This window comes from Pungitius pungitius, chromosome 14 (genome assembly GCF_949316345.1).
Source record: "Pungitius pungitius chromosome 14, fPunPun2.1, whole genome shotgun sequence".
Lineage (NCBI taxonomy): Eukaryota > Metazoa > Chordata > Actinopteri > Perciformes > Gasterosteidae > Pungitius > Pungitius pungitius.
In genome coordinates, this window is record NC_084913.1 from 11,113,415 (window position 1) to 11,139,413 (window position 25,999).

General features: G+C 44.3%; 2 protein-coding genes across 2 annotated transcripts; both read left to right on the forward strand.

Moving 5' to 3' along the window:
- The first annotated feature begins 536 nt into the window (after positions 1–536).
- Positions 537–20,571, forward strand: atr (ATR serine/threonine kinase). Its single transcript, XM_037486420.2, has 48 exons — positions 537–731; positions 902–993; positions 1,545–1,697; positions 1,806–2,719; positions 2,816–2,958; positions 3,144–3,314; positions 3,456–3,619; positions 3,807–3,959; positions 4,104–4,302; positions 4,459–4,715; positions 4,857–5,053; positions 5,286–5,386; positions 5,480–5,651; positions 5,773–5,928; positions 6,076–6,270; positions 6,760–6,855; positions 6,980–7,069; positions 7,378–7,473; positions 7,653–7,783; positions 8,018–8,161; positions 8,435–8,528; positions 8,657–8,782; positions 8,914–9,120; positions 9,246–9,359; positions 9,473–9,588; positions 9,710–9,830; positions 10,108–10,245; positions 10,332–10,503; positions 10,848–11,014; positions 11,296–11,460; positions 11,897–11,988; positions 12,157–12,248; positions 12,365–12,542; positions 12,642–12,827; positions 14,447–14,606; positions 14,719–14,898; positions 15,206–15,348; positions 15,473–15,570; positions 15,752–15,981; positions 16,759–16,893; positions 17,245–17,445; positions 17,591–17,734; positions 18,181–18,331; positions 18,432–18,588; positions 18,827–18,980; positions 19,139–19,290; positions 19,443–19,548; positions 19,651–20,571. Exons 1-48 carry the CDS (start codon positions 679–681, stop codon positions 19,822–19,824), a joined length of 7,830 nt encoding a protein of 2,609 aa, XP_037342317.2. The 5' UTR covers positions 537–678; the 3' UTR covers positions 19,825–20,571.
- A 94-nt stretch (positions 20,572–20,665) lies between these two features.
- Positions 20,666–25,568, forward strand: LOC119227557 (endophilin-B1-like). The gene is made up of 10 exons (XM_037486421.2): positions 20,666–21,237; positions 21,361–21,502; positions 22,444–22,572; positions 22,689–22,822; positions 22,947–23,039; positions 23,129–23,212; positions 23,312–23,335; positions 23,766–23,855; positions 24,137–24,237; positions 24,633–25,568. The coding sequence occupies exons 1-10, from the start codon at positions 21,181–21,183 to the stop codon at positions 24,844–24,846; spliced, it is 1,068 nt and encodes a 355-aa protein (XP_037342318.2). The 5' UTR covers positions 20,666–21,180; the 3' UTR covers positions 24,847–25,568.
- The last annotated feature ends 431 nt before the right edge of the window (positions 25,569–25,999 follow it).

Genomic DNA, 25,999 nt, shown 5'->3' on the forward strand with positions numbered 1-25,999 from the left:
AACACATCATAAGCAAAATAAAGTAGCCTATATGGTCTTGTAAAGTGTACTATGTTGAGGGAGGAAAGGAGTTACTTTACTTGTTTTTTCCACCTTCTTCGATACATGTTTACTCCACTGGATTTACCAGCTGCAACAAAAAATACACACTTTGGGCTCTTACAATAATAAAATGATCAATCACTATCAATGAGAGAATCTGACCTAAATATGACCATGCTGTAGGGAATACTGTTTCCTCTCCATAAGTAAAGGTCTTGTGTACATCTATAACGCCTATATTTATATATATATATTTACTTGAACAATCTGACGTCACTTGTTTCGCAAAGTTGTTTTATTGTGGCCAGGTGACGCCTCTGCTGTTACACAAGCTGTGCATCCTATATACATATACTGTATATAGTATATGCTTTCTTTCTGTCAGTAGCGTTATATTAACAATCCTTTCGCCAGGGGGAGCAGTTTCTCCACTTGGAGATTAAATGCGGATGAATTGACCCCCGAGGGCTTCCGTACCAAAACAGACATCTCGTTTTGGAGCGAAAGTTTTCGAAACACCAGCCAGGATGCACAGCTTGTGTAACAGCAGAGGCGTCACCTGGCCACAATAAAACAACTTTGCGAAACAAGTGACGTCAGTTTGTTCAAGTAGCAACACACCGACAGACTGTAAAAATGGAAGGACTGGAGATGTCTGCGATGATACCGGCTCTCCAGGAGCTAGAGAGGTGAGTAACCGGCTAAACGTGGGCTAAGCTAAGCGGTGATAAGCACGTCGCTAAGGCTTGAGGTAGAACCAAGCGCGAGGCCACGTGGTGACGTTATTGGGAGCCTACAAGGTGTTTTACCACCCAAAGCTAACGTTAACTTTAACGCATCACCGTGTCGGTGTCCGCAGTGCCGCAGCGGCTGAGTACGACCAGGCGGTGCAGAAACCCCGACAGATCCTCTGTCAGTTCATCGACAGGATCCTGACGGATGTGGATGCTGGTGAGTCTTTGAACGAGTCTCCATCACGCACAGGAGGTGCACACTGTAATAGAAACACCTGACACGACCCTACAGTAGTTAATAATAGCCCGTTAGAGCTAATTGACTTCCTGTTCCCTTTCACTAATGCGTTTTTGTATAGATTGTGTAGTATGGTAATTCTAGGACTTTTCTGTCAAAATGAGTTTATAGCTCAGTTGTATGCTGTTACCACTTGAATAAAAAAGCAGTATTTATGCCATTATATTTATATATCGTTTTTTAAAAGTTGTTTTGTATCCTAATCCAACCAACCAACCAACCAGAGCTTTGTTTGTCTGTCTGTGTGTGTGTGTGTGTGTGTGTGTTATTGGCCTGTGCTCTGATGCGATGAAAGATAAAACAAAATAACATCTATGCAGCATTTGACACAAGAAAAGTTCCATTAATGCAGCATAAGTATGTGCTCCTGGCTCTTTGTCACCTTTCAGATTGATCATGTATCTGGTCGGGGGACGTTCTTGTTTCCCAGGTTGTGAACAAGTTTAATCTTTGAATCTGTGTTCCTCCAGTCGCTCTAGGACTGAATAAGAAGTCCAGTTCGGAGCCGGCCTGTGTGATGCTGCTGGACTTTGTGCAGCATATAATCAAATCCTCGTCGCTGATGTTTGCCAACCCTGCCTGCCGGCCCGCACAGTACCCGGACACCACGCAGAGCTGCACTGGTACGCGACGCTCTCCAAACATTTGCCAAAGTCAGCACTGTTCTCCGTACCATTGTTTTAGGCTTTCCTGTTTACCTCTGATGTCCCTTCTTTTCTCCCTTGATTTAGACTTCAGTAAGTGGGTTGCTGTTCGCTTGCTTCGTGTGGCGGCAGCTCCAGACTGCGACGTCGTCCACGGGCGGGTCACCGCTGTGTTGTGCTCGTTACTCCACACCCTGAGAGCCAAGGCGTCGTTCATCTTCAGCCTCCTCGTTCAGGAGCTAATCCATTTGGCCCGGGACCTCAGCGGCATCCTGTACGCCCATATTTCCACACGGGCGGGGAGCGGACACACTTTGGACATTCAACAGTCGATCCGATGGCCCGCACCTCTTGAGCGTTTCAGCATCTCCCCCGGTTGCGCCTCCTCGTACCTCACCCCCTCTCCGCTTGTCCTCTCCTCGCCGGCCGACCTGGAGTCGCTGAGCGCCGTGACCATCGGCGTCGCAACCGACGCGCTGCGGGGAGTGGTCTCCCGTCGGGACGTCAGCGCGGCCTGGGAGACGGCTTGCTCCTTCCTGGCCAATGGCAACAGCAGGTTGAGGAAGTGCTCCATGGTGATGCTGAGTAGACTCGTGGAGCTGGGCGGGTTCCCTGAGACGCAGGGCCACGAGTTCTTCGCAGCCTACCTTCAGCTGCTGGAAACGCACGGCTACGCGTGCACAGCGGACACAAACGTGGATGAGAAACCTCCGTACGAAGGAGAGCTGCTGCGCCTGACTCGCTGTGTGTTTCAGTCGTCTGGTGTCTCTCACTCTCACTTTGAGCCCATCCACCTCTCGCAGATGTTCGAGTGTGTTTGTGCCCTCGGAGGCTCCGGCGTCAAATTGGGGTCAGAGGTTACCGAATCCCTCTGCTTGCTGTTCAGCTTCCTGCTGTCTGTGGCCGTAGTTTATGAAAGTGCCGCATTGCTAAGGAGGCAGCGAGTCACAGAGGTCTGCAGGACGCTGGCACGCACCGTTGGAACCGAAGCTCAGGCTGAAGTAAGATTCTGTTTATTGTCTTTAAAAAAAAAAAAAAAATCTCACATCTTTTTTCTATTGCCCTCATTACGTATGTGTGCTGCTGGTGTTTCACAGTGCGCCGAGGGGTTTCTTCAAGCGGCACTGAGGGCTGAGACCGCTATCCTGATGCAGAAGTCCAGGGATGGAGAGACTGCTGCCAAGAAGCCCTGCAAATCTGCCACCAAGTTGGTCAGCAAAACATCAAAAACATCAGCTGAGTAAGTTGATAAAAATTTACTGTGTTTAGTTAAATTCTTCTTTCCCTTTTGTCACAGATATGTGTGTAAACAACAGTACTGTACTAAACAGTTACTTCTGTCATTCAAGTATTTGTTTTCTTTGACACTAGATCGATTCCGACATCACACTTTAATAATTGAATCATGTTTCTCTGTGTTTTAAGCGAGGTGGACATGCGTGTTGGCAGTGAGGTTTGGGCTGTGGCGAACAGTCGCCTGGAGGAGCTGCTGACTCGTTTGAACTCCGACGGCCCCGAAACCAAACAGACTCTGTGTGCTCTGGAGGGTCTGGCCCTCGTCCTCCACCTGGCAGCGCTGTGCTCCTCTCCCACCAGGTAGCGCACGGGCATTTCTAACCGCTGTCGTTCTCTTACTATATAACTGAAATAGTACTATAAGAACACGTTACAAGGCAGCAGTTTTCCTTTATTGTGCTTCTGAGATTACTCTTTGTTTCTCGATCTCGTTGTTGACAGACCGCCTCCTCTTCTCTGGGTGCCCTCTGAGACTTTGGGAAGAGCACTGAAGTGCTGTCAGTCAGTATTAGAAGGAGGTCCTCTTCCCGACTCAAACCGCGGCTACTTCCAGTCTGCTTTACGGACTACAGTTGGTGTCCTGGACTCTATCCTCTACCTGACAAGTAAGGCTATAAATCCTCTTCCTCGTACGGTATTTTTCTACTATTACTCATCACCTCGAAAGAATCGTATTTTTGCCATTATTCTCTACGAATGAGGGCATATGGCAGAAATCCACCCCAAAGCTCTTGCTTTTGAGCGCAGTTATTTGTTCGCCATCTGTTTTCATCTGTGCGTGTGTTTGTGTAGTAAACAGCAACAGCGAGGACGGGCTCCAGCGGCGAGTGTGCGCTCTGCTGTCTCTTCCGTGGGTGTGTGAGAGCAAGTCCGTCTCAGCCTTCAAGAGTTGCGGGTTCCCCTCCTGGCTGCCCGTCTTGGCTAAAAGACTCAGCTTCTGTTACTGTGAGTATTTATTCTGCATAAAACATCCCACCAGAATGTATAATGAGAGACTCACAGTTGCTAAAGGAAAATGTGAGATGATTTTACCTGGCCGTTGGCGCTCTGACGATATGGAGTGACGTCGGACTTATTGCGTCTTTCCAGCGCCGGAGTTCCAGGCCGAGTGTGTGTCGCTGCTGGCCCTTCAGCGCCGTGGTGTGTGTGAGACGTGGCGCGTGTGTGTGTTCTCCAAGACGCTGCTGTGTCAAGACGAGGTGGTGAGAGCGGCGGCGGTCAAGGCCTTCCCTCTTCTTCTTCACCACCTTGGAAACTCGCACCACAACCTCATCAGCACTTCTCTGCTGTACGCACACATACTTGTATAAACAATATCCATGTTCGTTTATGGTGCTACTTGCTACTTAAGTGTAATTGTTTTAGCATTCCGTTGTGATTTTGTTCTTTTTCTAAATGTGGTATTCCATGTGATGTTCATGCTGTACATTCCTACCGTTTGCAGTCCCAGGATGGAGGACGGCTCGGAGCAGGTGAAGAAGGAACTCGCCAGGATAGTCGGTCAGCTGAGCTGTATCCAATCGGAGCTCTCCCAGCTCAGCGACAGCCACACAGAGTCCACTCGCACTCCTGAGATCATCTGCCACCAACTCGGCCTTGCAGCAGAGCATTCTGGGAATACTTCTCCTTCCCTCAGGGCGACTGTTGTCAGACCCTTCCTGCCACTGCTTGAACAGCAAGCTCCAAGCAGCGGTAAACAAGGTATTGTGTGATGTTTTTACAAATGCAGAAAGTCTGAAAGATTCAGCATTACTTTGGAATGAATTGCTGTGATTGTCCTGTGGATTATTTTCTAATGCAGTGTTATCTCATCCAGTCTACTTATTTCTATCTCTGTGTTAGCTTTCCTGGAAGCTTTGCCTCATCTCTGCCAGCATGTTAAACTGGTGGGTGAAGACGGCGACTCCCAGGCCGTTCTCTGTGCTCTCATTGGTCTCATGGAAGACTCGGACGCAGTAGTCAGAACACGCTTCAGTCAATCGGTGCGTTTCCTGCTGACAGAGACCACCAGGAACTCTGAGCACAGCTCTCTGAGCGAGGTGAGCAGTTCAAGACTCAAATTGATTGTTAATTTAATATAAAAACTGTTGTTGATGTTTAATTTGCTGCCTTAAATTTATGTGAAGGAGGGGAAAGGTTTTACATTTTGACTTTCTTCCTCCATTTTTTTGAACTAGCCTTTTGTGTGTTATGATTTGTTTAATTACTTTTTTTTAACTTCTGAAATTGATTGGGAGTTTGATGATGTGTGTGTGTGTGTGTTTCTTCAAGCTCCTGGTTACCCGTCTTAAAGAGGCGTTCAACAACGCTAAACTCAAAAGAGACGACGACCTGCGCAACACTCTGATCCTCACCACCGGAGAGATCGGCAGGTACGCTGTTTTCAACTATTGTCTTCCATCTTCTGTTGTCACGGAGAGTTTAGTTTAGTTAAGATATTCTAAAATGCAAAAAAATCCCGTCAGAGCGTCTCAAGGAAGTCTGGTGTCGTTCTCTCTGCTGCGGCTGCTCCACTGTCTGCTGTCCAAGTCGTCCCCGGTGTCCGTAGCTGCTTACGCTCAGATCAGAGCCCTGGCCACTGCCAAAGGTCTTAAACTTCAAACCCTCTTCAGTCAGTACAAGAACCCAATTTGCCAGGTACGAAATCATTAATGTTGCTCTAATAAATGTGGGTTAGAGGTGGATGCTCATGAAGAAATGAAGAAACGAACAATGCATGCTAGCTTCAATTGGTTCTTCCCTTCTTCAATGCGTTTAGTTCCTGGTGGAGTCGCTGCATTCTCGTCACGGGTCGGCCTTGCGAGGCACGCCCGATCAGGGAAAGGAATCAGCCAATCAGAGAGAGCTTGCTCTGGACATCCTGGCTCAGATCGCACACGCTTTTGATTTCCCAGACCTCCACCGCTTCCTCACTGTATGTCATACACGTACTTACTACACAGAGGTCCACAGTTTCTGCATTCTACAGTATGTTGTGATGGTACATTGAGACTATAGCACGTGTATGTACATGTATGTTTCTGAGCGTGTATGTTTTTATTCATGATACTTGTCTATGCAGAGGACCCTCCAGGTGCTCTTGCCCTACCTGGCAGCGAAAGCAAGCTCGACAGGCTCCGCCCTCATCCGTACACTGGCCAATGAGCTAAAGGCAAACAGGAGAGAGATCCTGATCAACAACTTCAAATACATCTTTAGCCACCTGGTCTGTTCCTGCACCAAAGAAGAGCTTGAGAGGGCCTTCCACTACCTGCAGGTATTTCAAATTCTGTCCTACCGTGCTGCAGGCCACGGCGAAGCCAACAGAGCATTTATCCTTGCATTGTGGTCATGTAGTTGTTGTTGTTACAGGACAGGTACTCTAACTTATAATGATACAGTGTTTGACCAAAGGTAAAGGTATGTAAACTACAAAGAACTAGTTGACCCACTGGTACAAAAGAAAACTCTTCCAGAAATGTATATTAAAGGGATATCAAAAACATCTTTAGTCACCTGGTACTAGGTATCTAGGTACTAATCTATATATTTATCTACAGTCAATGCCTTCAATCCTAATTACGTAACTCTCCACCTGTGGCTCTGAGGAGAGCATCAATGGATGCAGTGACTTCAGTCCCCTGTTGTTATGTTGATTGATTGGTGGCTTAAAAAACGTTTGCCAATAAAGAAATTTAAAAAAAAATTTCATCTTCTACAATAATTATAATATATAATAATTTTGTTTTTCCTGATATTCCGTCAGAGTGAGACGGAGATCGAACTGGGCTCTCTGCTCAGGCAGGACTTCCAGGGTCTTCACAACGAGCTGCTGCTGCGCTTGGGAGAGCACTACCAACAGGTACACACACACACACACACACACACACACACAAATGCTCCTGAGTGTATACATGTCAGTAATGTATTACACTTTTGTGGTTTGAAACTAGCTCTTGTTGTATTTCTTTTATATTTCTATGTAGGTGTTTAATGGGCTGGCTATCCTGGCTTCCTTTGCATCCAATGATGACCCGTACCAGGGTCCCCGAGACATCACCACTCCAGAACGAATGGTACGGGTCAGTTTGATGTGCTGTTACAGCTTCAGCATGCTGGGGAATTCTAACGAACCAAAGGCTTTTAAAACAAACTACAGGATTTATTATACTTCATTTTAAACCAAGCACCTTTTTAGAGCTTCCTTCACTCCGGTAACCTTCACTTGCACATGTATTAAAAAAAGAAATTATGAAAAATTATTGTATATTAATAACACTAACAATATTGTTGTTTTGGGCAAATATTATGATTGTTATGTATTTAGTAATCCATACTCTCTGTCTAATGGGATTCTTTTGTCATTTGGGTCATTGTGTGACAGGCGGACTACCTGCAGCCGAAACTGCTGGGAATTCTTGCCTTCTTCAACATGCAGCTGCTCAGCTCCAGCGCGGGAGAGAAGGACCGCAAAAAGTTGGTCCGTGATCCTCGACCAACCACTAGTTTGATATTTGATTTGAGAACATATTGTTTCAGTAGGAGTGTCATCAGAGCCATCAATTGTGGTCAATTTTATTCGCCGATAGTCTGTAAACACTGTTGTTTGTCCACTGTGATTCTGCTCAGCCTGCAACGTCCACCTGTTCTTGTGCGTAGGCGTTGACCAGTGTGATGGCTCTAATGCGACTCATGGGCCCCAAACACATCAGCTCGGTCCGGGTAAAGATGATGACGACGCTCCGCACGGGTCTCCGATACAGAGAAGACTTCCCTCTGCTCTGCTGCCAGTCAGTACACAAACGCACATTTTGTTCAAGTCCCAAGTAAATTGCCTATCGATGTTGTTCTGTTATTCAGTTTCCCAGGCCACTCAAAGTTACAGCCTATGAAAAGGTTGTTTAATTGCATCATTGATAGAAGGTTCAGCTCTCTTTGACTACTCATTGAATCCACTGCGACTAGCTCATAAAACCTTGCTTCTGATTCTGTGGGTGTAAATACCTTGTTCTTTTTGTGGACAGGACGTGGGATTGTTTTGTGAGGAGCGTGGAGACGGCACACCTGGGCCCTCTACTGAGTCATGTTATTGTTGCCCTCCTGCCCCTGATCCCACTGCAGCCCAAAGATACGGCTGCCATCATCCGCTTCCTAATACTGGAAAACAGGTAACACACGAATAAACAAATAAAGAAATGACCGATCTGGTTGTGTGCCAAAAGTTGCCTTTGAAGTGAAAAACCCAACTAAATGTCATCTCATTCATGCTTTAATTCCCATGTAAATCTTCATGTAAAACAAGATTATTAAAATTGTAAGTCGGTGGGGCTTACTCCTACAATGACAAATGATGATAAAGGCCCAAAAACGTTTACCTAGAAATCTGCTCTTATTTTCAGACTTATGATGTTAGTGATCTAATTCAGTCTTATTTCCCACAGGGAGGAAGTCAACGACTACCTCCATGAGATTTACTTTCTGCCAGACCACCCTGAGCTGAAAGACATCCACACAGTTCTGCAGAACTACAAGAAGGTCAGTACAGACAAGAGGACGATCGTGACAAAGGAAAAGCAGATGCCAGCAAGTGTATTCATCGATATCCGTGGTTAAAGATGAAAATAGCCTCTTAATGTTGGTACCCTCCGTCTGATTCCATCCAGCTGACAGCCAGCACCAGCGACTTGGCTGCAGCGCTGCAGCTCTCCATGAGGGCGGTGCAACACGAAAACGTTGACGTCAGGGTTCATGCGCTAACCAGCCTGAGGGACATGATGCACAGCAAGCAGGTACCTAAACACACACTGATTGTTAGACGACTACCTCTGAAAGAGTCTAACATTTTTTTGCAACTTGTAAAATACTTTATTATTATTATTTTATGAGTGAACAGTTTTTGTTTTAATGCTGCGGATTGCAGGAGTGGCTGCTGCGTCAGGTCTGTGCGAGTGAAGCGGTAGAGCCTGTCATCTCCAGCTTGGTGTCTGTGCTGCTGAAGGGCTGCCAGGACTCGTCCCCGGAGGCCAGGCTCCTCTGCGGGGAGTGTCTTGGGGAGCTGGGGGCCGTAGACCCTGGACGCCTGGATCTGTCACACACTCAAACCCACGGCGACCGCAACACCTTTGTGGTAAGCAAGACAAGTTGTGCAAGTATGAAATACATCCTGAGGTCACATAGCTTATAACTATGGTAATATTTCTAACATACTTAAGTGGGAGGCAGAATTTAGCGACAACGTACATTTTTCTGCAGAGCGGAGTTGACGATCCCAACTTTGCCTACGACCTGCTTAACGAACTGACCAGAACCTTCCTGGCTTACGCTGATGATGTGAGAGCTCAGGACTCTTCTGCCTATGCAATACAGGTTCTCAAACACTCACTTTGCTCTACAATTTGCATATCTGCGTGAAGTTGATGAGATAAACAAACCGACTGCTTCAATTGGCTGTAATGTCTGGTCCGTAAAATGTGCTGTAGGAGCTGCTGTCCATCTTTGAGTGTCGTGAGGGTCGATCAGACTCAGCAGGCCGTCGGCTGTGGAGGAGATTCCCAGATCAGATTCAAGAAATATTGGAACCACACCTCAACAGCAGGTATTCATGTTTATGTGGACTTGGAGCATACACACATTCTGATCCTGTCGTGTAGTTATCTCAAAAATGATTCAGGGGTTGATTTATTTCTTCTTTGTGCTTGTTCTTACCCTATCTTCAGGTATAAGAGCAGTCAGAAGGAGGTAAACTGGTCCAAGCTGAAGAAGCCAGTGTACTTGAGCAAGAGAGGCAGCAAATTCTCTGATTGGTCAGCCACCTGGGCCGGATACCTCATCAGCAAGGTTCACTGGTTTATCTTAAGTCGAACAGATATCTAATTGATCATGTATCATGGGCATTCTATACAACACATTCTTTCTTTCTGAAGACATGTTTGGACCTAATAGCATCATGACAGTTTGAATATCAAAATGGAGGTCAATATGTCTACAAGGAGAAAGACTGTTGTTTACGACCTGCTCACTAAAATACAGTGTTTTGTTCGCAAGCCCATTGAGACCAAGAAACAGGGTAAATACTCAAGAAAGTAAGACGTTGGAGACATCTCATGTGTTTCAGGTGAGACACGAGCTGGCCAGCAAAGTGTTCACCTGCTGCAGCTTCATCATCAAACACGACTACAAGGTCACAATCTACCTGCTGCCTCATATTCTGCTCTACATGCTGCTGGGCTGCACACCTGCAGAGCAACAGGAGGTGACATCTGTGTTTCTCACAAAGGGCTGATTCAACGCCTGATGCAGGTTTCGGGGTTGGTTTTATTATTGTTTGTTGATGTCCAGGTAACGGAGGAGATGCTGGCTGTGCTGACAGCGGAGGACGGTCGAGGGGGGGGGCCCGGTCAGGAGACGGCCTCCAGCCTCTCACAGCTCAGCACTCAAACCGTGTTCAGCATGTTTTCTCACCTCACACAGTGTAGCCGCCACTTCCTCTACTCCAAAACCAAACAGAGCGGTGAGTGACAACCCAGGGCATAAATCTCTGGTGTCTGGGTTTGTAACCACAGCGATGAAACACATCACATCAGTTCCAGGAAAATAACGTGATTATTTATTTGTTTATTTAATTATTGACCACATTTGTTTCCAGGTTTGTACTTGGGGGTTAAATCATGGTTGCTGCTGTAGTCAGTTCCTATAGAACAGATCCTTATTTACAGTAAAATATAGTTTATATAGATTAGTGGAGTAATATTTACCCCTTAGTTTGGCTGAACTGAAAGTAATTGTCTTTTTTGTTCACTGATCTGCATGATTAAATCACTCAGGAATTATGAAGCTAAAGAGTATTTTTTGCAGAGAGCGGGGACTACCAGCGGGTGATGGCCTTCCTCAAGGGTATTCCACAAGACGTTCTGGCCAAGGCTTCCCTACGCTCCAACGCGTTCACTCGCGCCCTCATGCACTTTGAAGCATACATCTTAGAAAACAAAGAGGACATCCAGGACCATCTCACCTTCCTGCAGGTCAGTTTCAATGTATTTCTTTGCTAGTCTATCTATTTATAATTCTGTATAAAATGCTGTTTAAGAGTGTAGAGGAACACATATTGAGACATTACACATCTTTATAGATGATGATCAATGACACTTCACCGCATTAACAACAAAAGAACAACAGACATTTGCACAACAATACATTCCTTAAATATCAATAGCATGACAACTGCTAAAAGTCAATAAACAATCATGTTGAATCTGTAGAGTGGAAGTTGTAGCTCTCTGAAATATTTGGTATGTTGTCGCAGACTCTGTACGCCGCCATGCATGAGCCCGATGGAGTGAGGGGGGTCAACGCAGTGAGGAGGGAGGAGCCGTCGCTACGGGAACAGATACTGGAGCATGAGAGCATCGGCCTGCTGCGAGACGCAACCGCCTGCTATGACCGGGCCATTCAGCTGGAGTCAGATCAGGTTCACACACACACACACACACAGTACCATTTCATTTCCTCGCTATTTCAGCTTTTCAGTCTCCACTTTTCTTTTTCTTTTTTGTGGTGTAAAAACAAACCACTAAAATGTCTGAAGTTTGCGAACTCGTCTTAACTAGCAAATGGTCTATACTGTACCCTGTAGATTTGGTTAAATTAGTCAACCCCTTGGTCCTCCCGGTAATATTTTATTGATTTGTTCTAAATTTACTGTATAAAATGTGGCCAAATTACAATAATTTTCTGTTCTCAGTTTAATACACCAAGCAGCAGTAGTTTAAGTTTCAAAGCTATAGTATATTAAAAAAACAGCATAAAGAGAAGTGAACGTTGTATATATTTAGGTAAAAGAGGTATGTTTTCAGCTCTTTTTTAATATTTCTATAATTATTTCCTTATCGTCCTTTGGTGTATAGATCGGTCACTATCACGGGGTGATGACCTCTATGCTCGGCCTGGGACAACTGTCTACTGTCATCACTCAGGTCAACGGAGTACTGGCCAGCAAGTGAGATACACATTGTAAAATATGGGCCATACTCACTGAAGTTTCTTTTTAATTGAAGTTTAACTCTAGGTGGAGATGATATTAACTAATGGACGATTGTATTCTATACTTGGATAACATATATGTGAGTAAAGATCCACTGAATATAGCTATGTGTGCCATATTAAGGCACCAGTGGAAGTCGGAGCTGAACACCTACAGAGTGGAGGCCGCCTGGAAGCTCGGAAAATGGGACCTGCTCGAAGATTATTTGAGTTCAGGTAATAAAACCCACGGATGATCCTTAAAAACCTGTATCATGTTGAACTGTGTTTCAAGATATTTAGTGAAACATAGAAGTTAATCACTAAGTTTTGCTCTGCAATTGTGTCCCCAGACCCCCAGTCCAATACCTGGGGGGTGCGGCTTGGCCAGTTACTGCTGTCAGCAAAGAAGCAGGATGCCGAGACTTTTTATGAGAGGCTGAAGCTGGTGAGGAAGGAACAGATTGTCCCTTTGTCTGCAGCCAGTTATGAGTGTGGCACCTACCAGAGAGGATACGAGTACATCGTCAGGTCCGTGTGTGCCAGTGTATTCCTGGAATGGCTACGTTTTGCATGCAAATATTTATTTTCCCGGGTTGTTCGTAATCAATAACTTGTTGATCTGGTTAGGCTCCACATGCTCAGCGAGTTGGAACACAGTTTTACTGAGCTGCAGAAACAGAGGGAATGCTCCACTCCCGGCCCCAGTCACCTGCCTCCTCATTGGTCCGATCGCCTGGAGATGACCCAAAATTCCTTCAGGGCCAAGGAACCGATCCTGGCCCTCCGCCGATCCCTGCTCAGCCTGGGACCACAGTAAGGATGTCGAAGTATTTGTGTAAAGCTGTCACTACTCACCCTCAAGCATTTAGACTGCATGAGCATTATGCCAGATGGTCTGTTCAAACTAAACCATCGAAGAAGCCGCCCCCTGAAATTGGTTATGGAGCGGGCAGGTTTGTAAAAAGGTGATTGGATGAGCCATTTGTCAATCAAACTTTACCCGAAACAAATTGGGATCAAAAACATACACTCACCAGCCACTTTATTAGGTACCCCATGCTAGTAACGGGTTGGACCCCCTTTTGCCTTCAGAACTGCCTCAATTCTTCGTGGCATAGATTCAACAAGGTGCTGGAAGCATTCCTCAGGGAGTTTGGTCCATATTGACATGATGGCATCACACAGTTGCCGCAGATTTGTCGGCTGCACATCCATGATGCGAATCTCCCGTTCCACCACATCCCAAAGAGGCTCTATTGGATTGAGATCTGGTGATTGTGGAGGCCATTTGAGTACAGCGAACTCATTGTCATGTTCAAGAAACCAGTCTGAGATGATTCCAGCTTTATGACATGGCGCATTATCCTGCTGAAAGTAGCCATCAGAAGTTGGGTACATTGTGGTCATAAAGAGATGGACATGGTCAGCAACAATACTCAGGTAGGCTGTGGCGTTGCAACGATGCTCAATTGGTACCAAGGGGCCCAAAGAGTGCCAAGAAAATATTCCCCACACCATGACACCACCACCACCAGCCTGAACCGTTGATACAAGGCAGGATGGATCCATGCTTTCATGTTGTAGACGCCAAATTCTGACCCTACCATCCGAATGTCGCAGCAGAAATCGAGACTCATCAGACCAGGCAACGTTTTTCCAATCTTCTATTGTCCAATTTCGATGAGCTTGTGCAAATTGTAGCCTCAGTTTCCTGTTCTTAGCTGAAAGGAGTGGCACCCGGTGTGGTCTTCTGCTGCTGTAGCCCATCTGCCTCAAAGTTGGACATACTGTGCGTTCAGAGATGCTCTTATGCCCACCTTGGTTGTAACGGGTGGTTATTTGAGTCACTGTTGCCCTTCTATCAGCTCGAACCAGTCTGGCCATTCTCCTCTGACCTCTGGCATCAACAAGGCATTTCCGCCCACAGAACTGCCGCTCACTGGATGTTTTTTCTTTTTCGGACCATTCTCTGTAAACCCTAGAGATGGTTTTGCGTGAAAATCCCAGTAGATTAGCAGTTTCTGAAATACTCAGACCAGCCCTTCTGGCACCAACAATCATGCCACGTTCAAAGTCACTCAAATCACCTTTCTTCCCCATACTGATGCTCGGTTTGAACTGCAGGAGATTGTCTTGACAATGTCTACATGCCTAAATGCACTGAGTTGCCGCCATGTGATTGGCTGCTTAGAAATTAAGTGTTAACGAGCAGTTGGACAGGTGTACCTAATAAAGTGGCCGGTGAGTGTATATTCTCCTAGGAAAGCCCTTCAGTACTGCTTTTCTTTAAATACAACTTTCCAGTACTGATGTAACGGATGCTATTGCGTCCTCCTAGCGCCACACTAAGATGCAGACTGGAAGAAAGAAATCAGTGTCAATTAAACAAGTTCAGGCCGCATCACAAATCATGCTCTGTGTGTTCTCTGCAGCCTCAAGAGCAAGGCGCTGGTCGGCGAGTGCTGGCTGCAAAGCGCCCGTGTGGCCAGGAAGGCAGGACACCACCAGACTGCCTTCAATGCACTACTGAACGGAGAGCACACACACCTGGCCGAGCTGGTGACCGAGAAGGCCAAGTGGCTTTGGTCCAAGGTATAAGGAATTGTGAATTGTTCACAGTTTTGATAAAAACATAATATGATTGATAGTCATAAACAATTTGCACAAATAAAACAACACCAGTCAAATGTTGGTTCGTCGTCAGGGCGACGTGCACGAGGCCCTAATCGTCCTGCAGAAGGGCGTGGCCCAGTGTTTCCCCGATGACCAGCCGCTGACGGAGGCTCGCAGCCTGCAGACCAAAAGCAAGGCCATGCTGCTGGTGGGACGCTTCATGGAGGAGACGGCCAACTTTGAGTCCAACGCCATCATGAAGGCGTACAAGGTAACAGTCGTGATGTTTGCAGAGGCTCAAACGGCTTTGATCCTACACAGTTTAACAGTTTGCAAATTATGTCAACTTTACAAACTGGATTAATGCTTCTCACTACGACTGAGTTTTTGACGAGACCGAGGCAATACAGCAGATGTTTTTGACAGTTCACTTCATTATCTTATCTTGACAAAATAGTGAGTTTTTTTACATTTTTTAAAGACCAACTGATGAATTGTTACTATTCAAGAAAATATTTGTCATATGAAAGAATAGATTGTTAGTTGCGGCCGTGCTTCAATGTGAGCTTGTTTCTTAGGATGTAACCAACCTTCTGCCTGAGTGGGAGGATGGAAACTTCTACCTGGCCAAGTATTACGACAAAGTGATGCCAATGGTGACTGATAACAAACTGGAGAAACAAGGGAACCTCATCCGATACATTGTAACATACTTTGGGAAGTAAGTAATGTTCTCACTTGCGATGCACAGCCTTTCAGTCCATGATTAAAGCATCTTTATATTCCGCCAAATACTCATTAGTTTCTTTACCAAGCGTTTATTTGGGTTTTTTCCCCCCTCCCAGAGCCTTGCAGTTTGGAAACCAGTACATCTACCAGGCCATGCCTCGCATGCTGTCTCTCTGGCTGGATTTTGGAGCAAAAGTGTGTGAGTGTGAGAAAGGTGGGTGGCTGGTAGTGACTGAAAGCGTTAAATATATATAGATATATATTAATCTATATATAGATATACACACAGAGCACCGAGATACTATAGTGTCTGTGCTACCCACTCGCAGTTTATGCTGCTATGTTGTTCTATGCTAAGCTGAGACAAACGCTGTCCACACATCTCTCCAACACAGCGGGGCGAGCCGATAGAACGATGCGACAGGAGCTGAGTAAAATCAACACGGTGATGAGCGAGCACTGTGCCAACTTGGCGCCGTACCAGTTCCTGACCGCCTTCTCCCAGCTCATCTCCAGGGTCTGCCATTCCAGCGACGAGGTCTTCAGCGTCCTCATGAAAATCGTGGCCAAAGTCTTCCTGGCGTACCCACAACAGGCCATGTGGCTAATGGCCGCTGTCTCCAAGGTAGGAGCGTGTGTTTGTTTATATAAGAATAAGGAACTTGTGTGCTCCAGTTACATTTTTTTGAAGAATGGTTCATTTGGTTGGTTCACAAGAACATTTAACCACTCGATGGATTTCGGTACATTCACCATGCACTACATTTTTTTTAAATTTTCTTTCCACAAATTCAACTGTTCTGTTTTCAGAATCCGAATTGTATTTATTGTCTTCAAATACACATTAACATGAGGCTGATATGACCCTCTGCCTGACAACCTCCATCCGTCCAAGGTTAGATAAGTTGTGTGCTACACATCAGGGTCAGACCTCTCACTAATGTGGGAGTAAGTGTGCCATCCACAGATGCTTGAGGATTCACTGTCCCTTCTATATGTATGTTAAAATAATAGCATAAATCTGTCAATTATTTTAATAAGTTGTTATTAATTGTCAGCTCAGTGTTATGCAGGATGTATGTTTATAAATGGCAGCAGCACGGCCACCCTGTAAAAGGTTAATGAATAAATGAACCTGTGTATTATTTGAATAGCTTAGTATACAATGCACAATAAAAGGGTAGCTATGTTTATACATGGCGCTAGGCCCAGTATAATATAAAAACAATTTAATGCAATTTATATAGTAGGGGGGTCCCTGCTCCATCTCACCATCAGTTTGGGGGACCTTGCCCTTAAAAAAGACCCCTGATTCAAATAATACATTTGCAAGTCTGCTAATTGCTTTTCTGTAAACTAATTACTTCACAGTCACTCCTGTGTGTTTTTTTGTTTCTTTCAGTCTTCCTACCCCATGCGTATGAACCGTTGTAATCAGATCCTTAAGAAAGCAATTAGTCTTAAACAGTCTCTGGAGAAGTTCATTGGAGATGCCAACAGGTTGACTGACAAGCTGCTGGAGCTCTGCAACAAGCCGGTACACACGCGCACACACACACACACAGACACACACACAATTAAACAATACTATACAGCTTAATATCAGTATTACCTTCATACCATGCTTTTTTTGTTTTATATGGCACCCTAAGGTATGATTCATTTGATGAGTACGTTGTTTCATAATGTTTGATGGGGTGTGGAGCCACGGCACATTCTTTAAAACCTCGCTATACAAGTTCAATATGGACCAACACATCTTAAGGGTTGATTAGATTAAATCAAATAGATATTTCTTGAGCCTCTTCATGAGCAGTAACCAGCAAAAGAAGGATACTTAGAAAACAAAAAGGCAATGAATCCATATTTCTGTGGATGTGTTGTTCAGGTGGATGGAAACAGCAGCACCCTCAGCATGAGCGTTCACTTCAAGCAGCTAAAACGTCTGGTGGAGGAGCAGACCTTCAGCCAGATCCTGATCCCACTGCAGTCGGTCCTCATCCCAACGCTGCCTTCTACCGGCGGGGCAAACACACAGCACGACGCCTTCCCCGGACACTGGGCCTATCTGGACGGGTTTGATGACAATGTAAGAGAAAGGGGAAAAAGAATGTTGTCATAGATGTTTTAGCAATTTCATTGTTATTTTATTATTACAGACATCATCTTGAACTGTTGACGCATCATAACTCCAAACTTTGTATGTTTTTTTGTTTTGTTTTGTTTGTGTAAAGGTGGAGATCTTGGCCTCCTTACAGAAGCCTAAGAAGATAAGTCTGAAGGGTTCAGATGGGCGGAGCTACACCATGATGTGTAAACCTAAAGATGACTTGAGGAAGGACTGCAGACTCATGGAGTTCAACTGCCTCATAAACAAGGTATGGATGTGTGTTTAGTAACTGCTTTTCACTAGACAAGTTCATAAATAAACTATGTTTCTATGATTAACCTATTAAAATTAGTAAATTTATCAGTAAATGTAAATGGAGTCATGTATTTCCCTGCATACTTACTGCATATGTACATTCATTTTACACAAATAATGCAGTAAATTGATCATATTTTCTAACAATTTTAACCTTTTATTATGGGAATTATTAGAATTTCCCTCCTACATAATTTATTAGTATTCTAAATCATATCAGTAAATTGTACATCACTGGTTAATTATATTGTGTGATTAAGTTTAGCTTTAATTTGTGGTTTTGAGTTCAATCAGCACTTCTCCTTCACAGTGTGACCAGAAACTGAAATGAAAAAATAGATACATAGAATTATGAGAGGGTATTCATTTGCACCTAATGACTCAGTGCCTCTGTGTTAGTGCCTACGTAAAGATGCTGAGTCACGGCGGAGGGAGCTACATATCCGTACCTACGCTGTGATTCCTCTCAATGAGGAGTGCGGCATCATCGAATGGGTCAACAACACCGCTGGACTTCGGCACATACTCACCAAGCTCTATAAAGAGAGAGGTATGCTCCCACTTAAAACCTAAAAGTAAAGACAAACAGTCACTTAATTTTTTTAAGTGTAGTGAAATTTGATTTGGCTGTCCTTTCATGTGCGACCTAGGTATCTACTTATCAGGTAAAGAGCTCAGGAAGCTTATTCTTCCGAAGACAGCCCCCTTTGAGGAGAAGCTACGAATCCACAAGGAGGTGCTTTGCGTTCGACACCTTCCTATATTCCACGAGTGGTTCCTCCGGACCTTCCCCGACCCCACATCATGGTACGACCCTACCTCCACCATACCACTTTTTCAAAAAGCAGGTCCAATAATCTATTCTTTTTTTGTGTGTTTCCGTGTATGTTACCTTGTTTAGAAAGGACTATTTTACATTTCTGGATTTTTAAATGTAGAACTCCTTGAATAGTTTTAGGGACGGGGGGTTGATCGATTTTAGGTTGCGGTTAAATTGGGAGATGATATTTTCCTGAGTAATCCCACTCATTCTTTGTGTTTACAGGTACAGCAGTCGCTCCGCGTACTGCCGCTCCACTGCCGTGATGTCCATGGTGGGCTACATCCTGGGTCTGGGCGATCGCCACGGAGAAAACATCCTCTTTGACTCTTTCACTGGGGAGTGTGTTCATGTCGACTTCAACTGCCTGTTTAACAAGGTTTTGTTTTTGTTATTAAAAAGTAAAAATGTACATACATCATAAACTGATGGTTTGCTATTGTTAGTGTATATTAATAAATCTGTCAGTAGAAATTTGTTTCGTTGCCTGCCCCTCTGCCTCTTTTCCATGAGGCTCGTCCTTTTCCTCTCCACTAGGGGGAGACCTTCGACGTGCCCGAGGTGGTTCCCTTCCGTCTGACCCAGAACATGGTCCACGCCATGGGCCCCATGGGCATCGAGGGCCTCTTCAGGCAGGCCTGTGAGGTCACCCTGAGACTAATGCGGGACCAAAGGGAACCGCTCATGAGGTACACAAGCAAACCATCAAATGTTTTTTAAAACCTTGTATTAATGGAGTACAGAATTCCTGTTTTTAAAATAAAGGGGTTAGTGTTTGGAAATCAATTGATTTCTAAAATATTCTGTGTTCCAAATTGAAATGTATTTTTTATTTTCTAAGTGTGCTGAAGACCTTCCTTCACGACCCCCTGGTGGAGTGGAGCAAACAAGCCAAAGGACTTTCAAAAACGCAGGCCAATGAGACAGGAGAGATAGTCAATGAAAAGGTGTGTGCATTTTGGAGGTGGATTTTGTTTTGTGAACTTTTTCTAAATGCGCGCTTGTCAAATATAAATATATATTTTTTTCACCCCTTGTTTATCTTCCAGGCGAAAACCCACGTGTGTGACATCGACCAGCGTCTGCAGGGAGTCATAAAGAGCAGGAACAAAGTGCTGGGTCTACCTCTGTCCATAGAGGGACACGTCCACTACCTCATACAGGAAGCAACAGACGACAAACTGCTCTGTCAGATGTATCTGGGCTGGGGGCCCTACCTGTAAAACACCCCCAAGTTTACTAAATGAAAGGAAAGCGTTTTTAAGAGATGTAAAAAAGCTTTCCTGTTATTAAATACTTGCACATACATTTTGTTATAATGATACAAAATCATTCTCTACCGTTTGGTGAAGAGCTCTTTATGATTCTGTGTGTTTGTTATACTACTTTCAGCATTGGTAAGTCTGGTTTTCTGTAGACCAAATATATTTGTTACATTTCTGTACATGCTCTTGTAATAAAAATGTTCTTGCAGATTTGATTTTGTAGGTAAATGAGTATGCAAGTAGTGTGTCTTCTAATCTATTAACCCTAATCTATTGACTCTTTAGCAGTCCGATTGTTTTAATCCCCTCTGTCTGAGTGTGGGCTTCCTCCTCTGGCACATTCCCACTGGTTGAATCAGCTGACCTTTTCAAAGAGGAGCACCAATTGGAGCTAAGTGTTGTCTCTGGAAAGTCTTAAGACTGGGAGAGGATAGTAGTAGGCTAAGTGAGGGGTGTGGAGCCAGCTTAGTAGTCTAGTCATGAGTGCGCACACGCAAAATATCACTGTTTTTTTTGTCATTACTTTCCTCATTTTTGTCATGGCCTGGCTGATCTTTCAGACATCTTTTGGATAGAAGTCTTTATTGTTGGTTTCAACTTAAGAGGATTCCAAACCAGCAGTGGATATGGATCATTTTTAAGGTTGTGTGACTTTGTCTTTTTACATTAAGACAATGTCATATATCAAAGCGTTTTGCAGGTAAATTACTTGTTATGTATATTTAACCGATGAGTAACGCAGCGTTGCAGAGATTATGCTTTTATTCTGAAAATCGTAACCGGATCCCACGGTCACTTATCTCTTTATTATTTTTTAAACCAGCTTTAAGACAACCATAAAGGCCAATACTCTTCACTCGTTTGCTGTTCAATTGACCTGCATTTGAAACACTTCAAACGTAACGTTACACCCTGTTAAGATACGTCGAAAGGCCTATTAAATAGATAACGGTTCACATAAATAACGTCACACGACGAAAGGGCCAATTAACCGTCGGTGTAAGCAGCCGTTGACGTAACCATAAGAAGCACGCGCTTTAGTTTCTTTAGGGTGAACTAGCAATAACAACCGCGCGCAGGTCATTGACCTCGCGTCGACTCTCTTGCCTTCATGCGCGGGGCTGGTCGGTGTTAGCGGACCGTGATGTGGCCACAGATGGAGCGGGCACAGCCGCTGAGGCCATGACAAGGTCCGCTGGCTTCTAGCGTTCGCCGTTGGTCTCCGGGATCTTAATAGCTGACCGCCGCTTGGTCCCGTCCACGTCGGCGTGCTGCTGGACCACCGAGGGCGGTGCGCGACCTTGGGACGTCGACATGGATTTGACGCGGCTGGCGGTGGATGCCGGTCAGTTCATCAACCGGGCCGTTCAGGTAGTAAACAAACATGAATTAACTCGAGCTAAATGTTGTAACTTCGTGTTATTAAGGTGTTACGAGTCGCTCGTGTCAACCTAAATGGCGGTGTAAAGAGTGAGCGTGTGGTTCCGCCCCCAGTACACGGAGGAGAGTCTCGGTCATGCGGAGAAGACGGACGTGGACCCCGGGTTGGAAGAGCTCTTTGCCCGGGTAGACACAACCAAGAGATGGACGGATCAGATCATCTCCCAGACTGAGGTTTTACTCCAACCCAATTCCGGTGAGATCATTTATTTATTCGTATTATTTAGCCATTTAACACATCCCTGCACTGGCCTTAGCAAATAAACAATATTCAGAGCAACACCCCTTAGAGTTAGTTATTATCAAAATGTCTGTTTTACTGTATGTTAATTATCTACCAGTATTTATGAATGCTAACATTAATTGAAAGTGTATGTCATTTACTGGACAAACATGGCCCTGATAAGCACACCATCTTCATATTTATACCAACCTATAACCAGTTCCCAATGAGTACTCCCGAGCGAGCAGCTCTACATAAAACCCCTCAATGATCACTATAGCTCTTTGCCTCTCGGAAAACAATTATTTGATCTCTGATCCCCTCCTACAATAGATAGTAGCCTACTATACATCTCCCGTTTGCTTTGATGGCAAATCGGCTCCATTCGGATGAATAGGCACGTTTATTCTTTTGACTCAGCGAATGGAATTGAAGTGGTTGTGGTCTGTAAGGTAAGGTGTCCGTGCAGCTGCCAGGAGAAATAATCTGTTCATTCGCCATCGAGGCTTTATTTGCAGATCGCCTTTTGATCGAGGGCTTTTAGTCCCTCCGCAGAATCCTTTTTGTTTACCTTAGGTCAGGGCTAATGGCAAGAAGCAGCAGTTTCTAAGCAGCACTCTTCTGTTTTGTTTCAGATTATCCAACCAATTTTTATTTGAGTACAATACAATATTAAATATGTGCAGATGGTTATGTAGCCCATTTACGGGCATGTTTATGGCATGCTTTGACTATTTAATGTCCTTTGCAGTATCCTTGTTTTTGACAGCCAGTTTAAGCTCCACTGTGTTTAGTGAGGTAGTGGTTTGTTACATTCTTCGATGCAGAAGACCAATAGAATATTCTGAACAAATATAAAATAACAAAGACAACCGTTAAAGCTGAATTGAGCTTTTCTGATCCCTGATGAACAGGAGTGCGGTTAGAGGACCGGCTGTATGAGCATCTGGATTGGAGCGTCCCTTCTCGGCCTCGTGCACACGAGGTACTGGGAGACCAAATGACCCAAGCTGGGCTAGAGATGGGGTCCAACACACCCTATGGCGAGTATATATAAATGTTGACAATGTTGGCTGGAGTAATATTCACATCACTCAATACTTTTCAGGATGTACTTTAAAAAAAATTAAAAAATGATGGAAGTATGTTTTCTGTTCAGGAACTGCACTGCTGAGGTGTGGAGATGCCCAGAAGCAGCTTGGCGAGGCAGAGAGAAAATATGTCCAAAGCACTAACATCCACTTTCTCGCCCCTCTGAGGAGCTTCACTGAGGGGGAATACGTTGCCATGCAGGTAACACACACACCCATCATAGCGGCAGTCCAATCCTCACTCATTGCTTCTCTTATGTCTTTCTGTGTTCTCATGTACGTGTTCAGTCTATTAATGATTTGCTGCGTGTGTGTGTTGTTCATAGGCTGAGCGCAAGATGTTGGTGAATAAGCGTTTGGATTTGGACATAGCTAAAACCAGACTGAGAAAAGCACATGAAGCCGACCAAGAGGGCAGAGTGAGTCACATTGTCGGATCTTCACGTGTACAAAAACATTAAAAAAAATAATAAAACACTCCAAAAATGTTTTTTGCTGTCTTTGTCAGAACCTGAATGCCAACCCGCTGGAAGAGGACTACTTGTCTCACGTGTCTTACATGTTCAGCTTCCTGCGTGTTAAATGGCTGAAGGTCAGTGACGTTAGAGGTTTATCGACACACACAACCGAGCTTGCTTGTTTGGTCAATGAGTAAGTCACTTGTCCTCCTCTGTCTTTCTCATCTAATCAGATGTGGGCTCAGGAAATCTCTCAGGTAAGTGCGTGTTCATTGTTAAATACACACTGGATCTAAAAAAAAAAATCTTCATGCTGTAATTAAGGGAAACAATTTTAACAATGCTGCAGTTGTACTATTGTGTTTGGCCCTGAGCTCATCCTGACTCCTGGGATTTGTCTTTTACCATAAAGCTTGACATAATTACATTTATCATTTAGCTGACGCATTTACTTATAATTATTACAATAAGTGCATTCAGCCACAAGATTACAGGCCCAGAAGGATAAGATCAAGAAAATACAATTTCCAAGAATGCCAAACTCTAAATAGCTTGAAGTCAAACGTAAGTGTTAATAAAGTGCTTCCTAATCCAGGTATAATTGGTCGAGGTTTGTTTTTTGTTTGTGGCCGAAGCTTTCTGTCTTTCCAATTAGATTATTTTTTGTGGGTGTGTGTGTGTGCGTAGGCAGAGGTGGAGCAGAGGATCTGTCAGAGTCTATTTGATCGACAGGCAGAAAATACGAGACGAGTTGTGGAAGGAATCGGCAGCACTCACGTATGTGAACACACACACACACAAACACACACACAAAGAGTATACGATTCTGTCATAGCTCTCAAGTTGGTACAGTCAATATATGGATTTGATTTATAGAATTGTTTTAATAAACATTTATTGTAGTTGTTCATTCAATACCTCTTCAATTTGTTTTATTTAACATATATATATATATATTATTATTATTATTATTATTATTAATATATATATATACATGCTGTTTATGTTGTTCTATCCGTCTTGTGTTTTATGTGTCTCATTGTTTTTGTTTTTTTCAGACCAACCACATGCGGAGCCTGACGGAGTTTGTGGAAGGTCAGGCTTGTTACTTCGACCAGTGCAACCAACATGCTCAAGAGCTCAAGAGGCAGCTGGCCAGGTCTGTATGCTGGGGTTAGCAATGTAACAAAAATAATAATAAAATCTGTCCAACATTTGGTTTGACTCCCAGAAGAAGTTTAACAAAATACACTGTCTCTATTGTGTGTGGGTGCATGAATGGACACTGTGTGGCCAATAAAGACACAGGAAAACACATAAATGAAAAGAAACCTACTGAACCAAACCAAACAGGTGCCTGTAGATAGATGAGAGAACAAAACCATCACAAAGGTCTCATTCAAAGAGAGCCTTCTTACTTTTCTATATGCCTTGCACTGTAACAGGAAATAATCAGAGATACATTCAGGGGGGTTTCAATGTAAACTGTGAGATGGTATGGATTTTGAGAAAATACGATTTATAACTGAGATATGATTTGTTTCCTCCTTGCAGCATTCCAGCAGTCTTCTGCTCCAACAACTGGCAGTCAGCACCTAGTGCCGAAGTTAATCAGCCCTCAACAAACAGCCATGTAGCCAATGAGCACGTTGGGGTAAACGGGGTCACCCCTATTCCCAAAGTTGTCCACCAAATTCTCGACTTTGATCAGGACTCATGGACTTCCAATCCACCTGCAGCAACTGAAAAAAAAAAGATTTGTCGGTAACCACACAACCAAATAACAACAACAACAACAACACCTTGTCCCCTGATGAGCAAGCTACCAGCCACTGGTCAGTGGTCAATCAAGGACTTGATCATGTCCGTACGTCAAGTTTCATTCAGGTATCAGCCCTCAGCAGAACAGCAAGCGCACAAACCAATGCAGCCCCTGCTGCAGGAAGCAATGGTGCCGGTAGTCAGACAACAACAACTTCCCCACCTTCTGTCAGTGGAAATGAGTCTCAGACAGAAAATGCAGTAGCTGGTGACGCCATAACAACCGAAAACATCGCTATTGAGACAACTACTGAAACCACGAGCGAGGTGCCTCCTGTTCACAGAAAGGATGTCAGGGAGTCACCATAAACAGGACAATGAATGACAATGTGCTTCAGCTGATTTAGAGCAGTAGTAATAATCAACTATCTACTAACTAAAAAGATCAGGTACACAATGATTATAACATGTTTTAGTAAAATAGTGTGAAGTGGTCGTAAAAGTGCTTATTTTTCTAAGTGATCACTCATTCTAGCCTTTAAGAATATTAATGAATTCCTCTTGTGTGAAAATGATAACTGATGTGTATCAGTCCCCTTCTGTGGCAATAACAGTTATGTCTCCACACAGTCTGTGCAATGTGTGACTGTGAAAAGTAGATTTTCCGTCTGTAAAAGTAAGGTTTTCTTTGTTAAATGAGAGAACTAATAAAGCTTTGTGCCAAGTGTGTGTGTGTGTGTGTGTGTGTGATGGTTTGATGTTCATGTGTGTTTGTGTGCACACTGTCGCTTCTGTTTACAGCTTAACCAAACCTGTTAGCCCTTGAAAGGGGTGTGTGTGTGTGTGTGTGTGTGTGTGTGTGTGTGGGCGCCACGTCTTGACAGGTTGTAGTTGACATCATTTTCCACATGTTCTTCGCATGTGATTGGGGGTCCACCGAGGCTGAACAGGACCTTTATGCTGTAGCGTGGTGTGAAATAAGTTTCCTCATATAGGCACTGGGTGTTTCCCAGTCAATTCACATAGTCGCTTTGACCCTTTTACCCCATTACTGCCCCTTTCAGGTGAAATGGGTCGAAGTTTCTAAGTCCAGATGTTGTTCATTTTCTTCGTGAGGGCAGCCCTGCTCTACCACAGCGTGAGTCCACTTGCACACACAT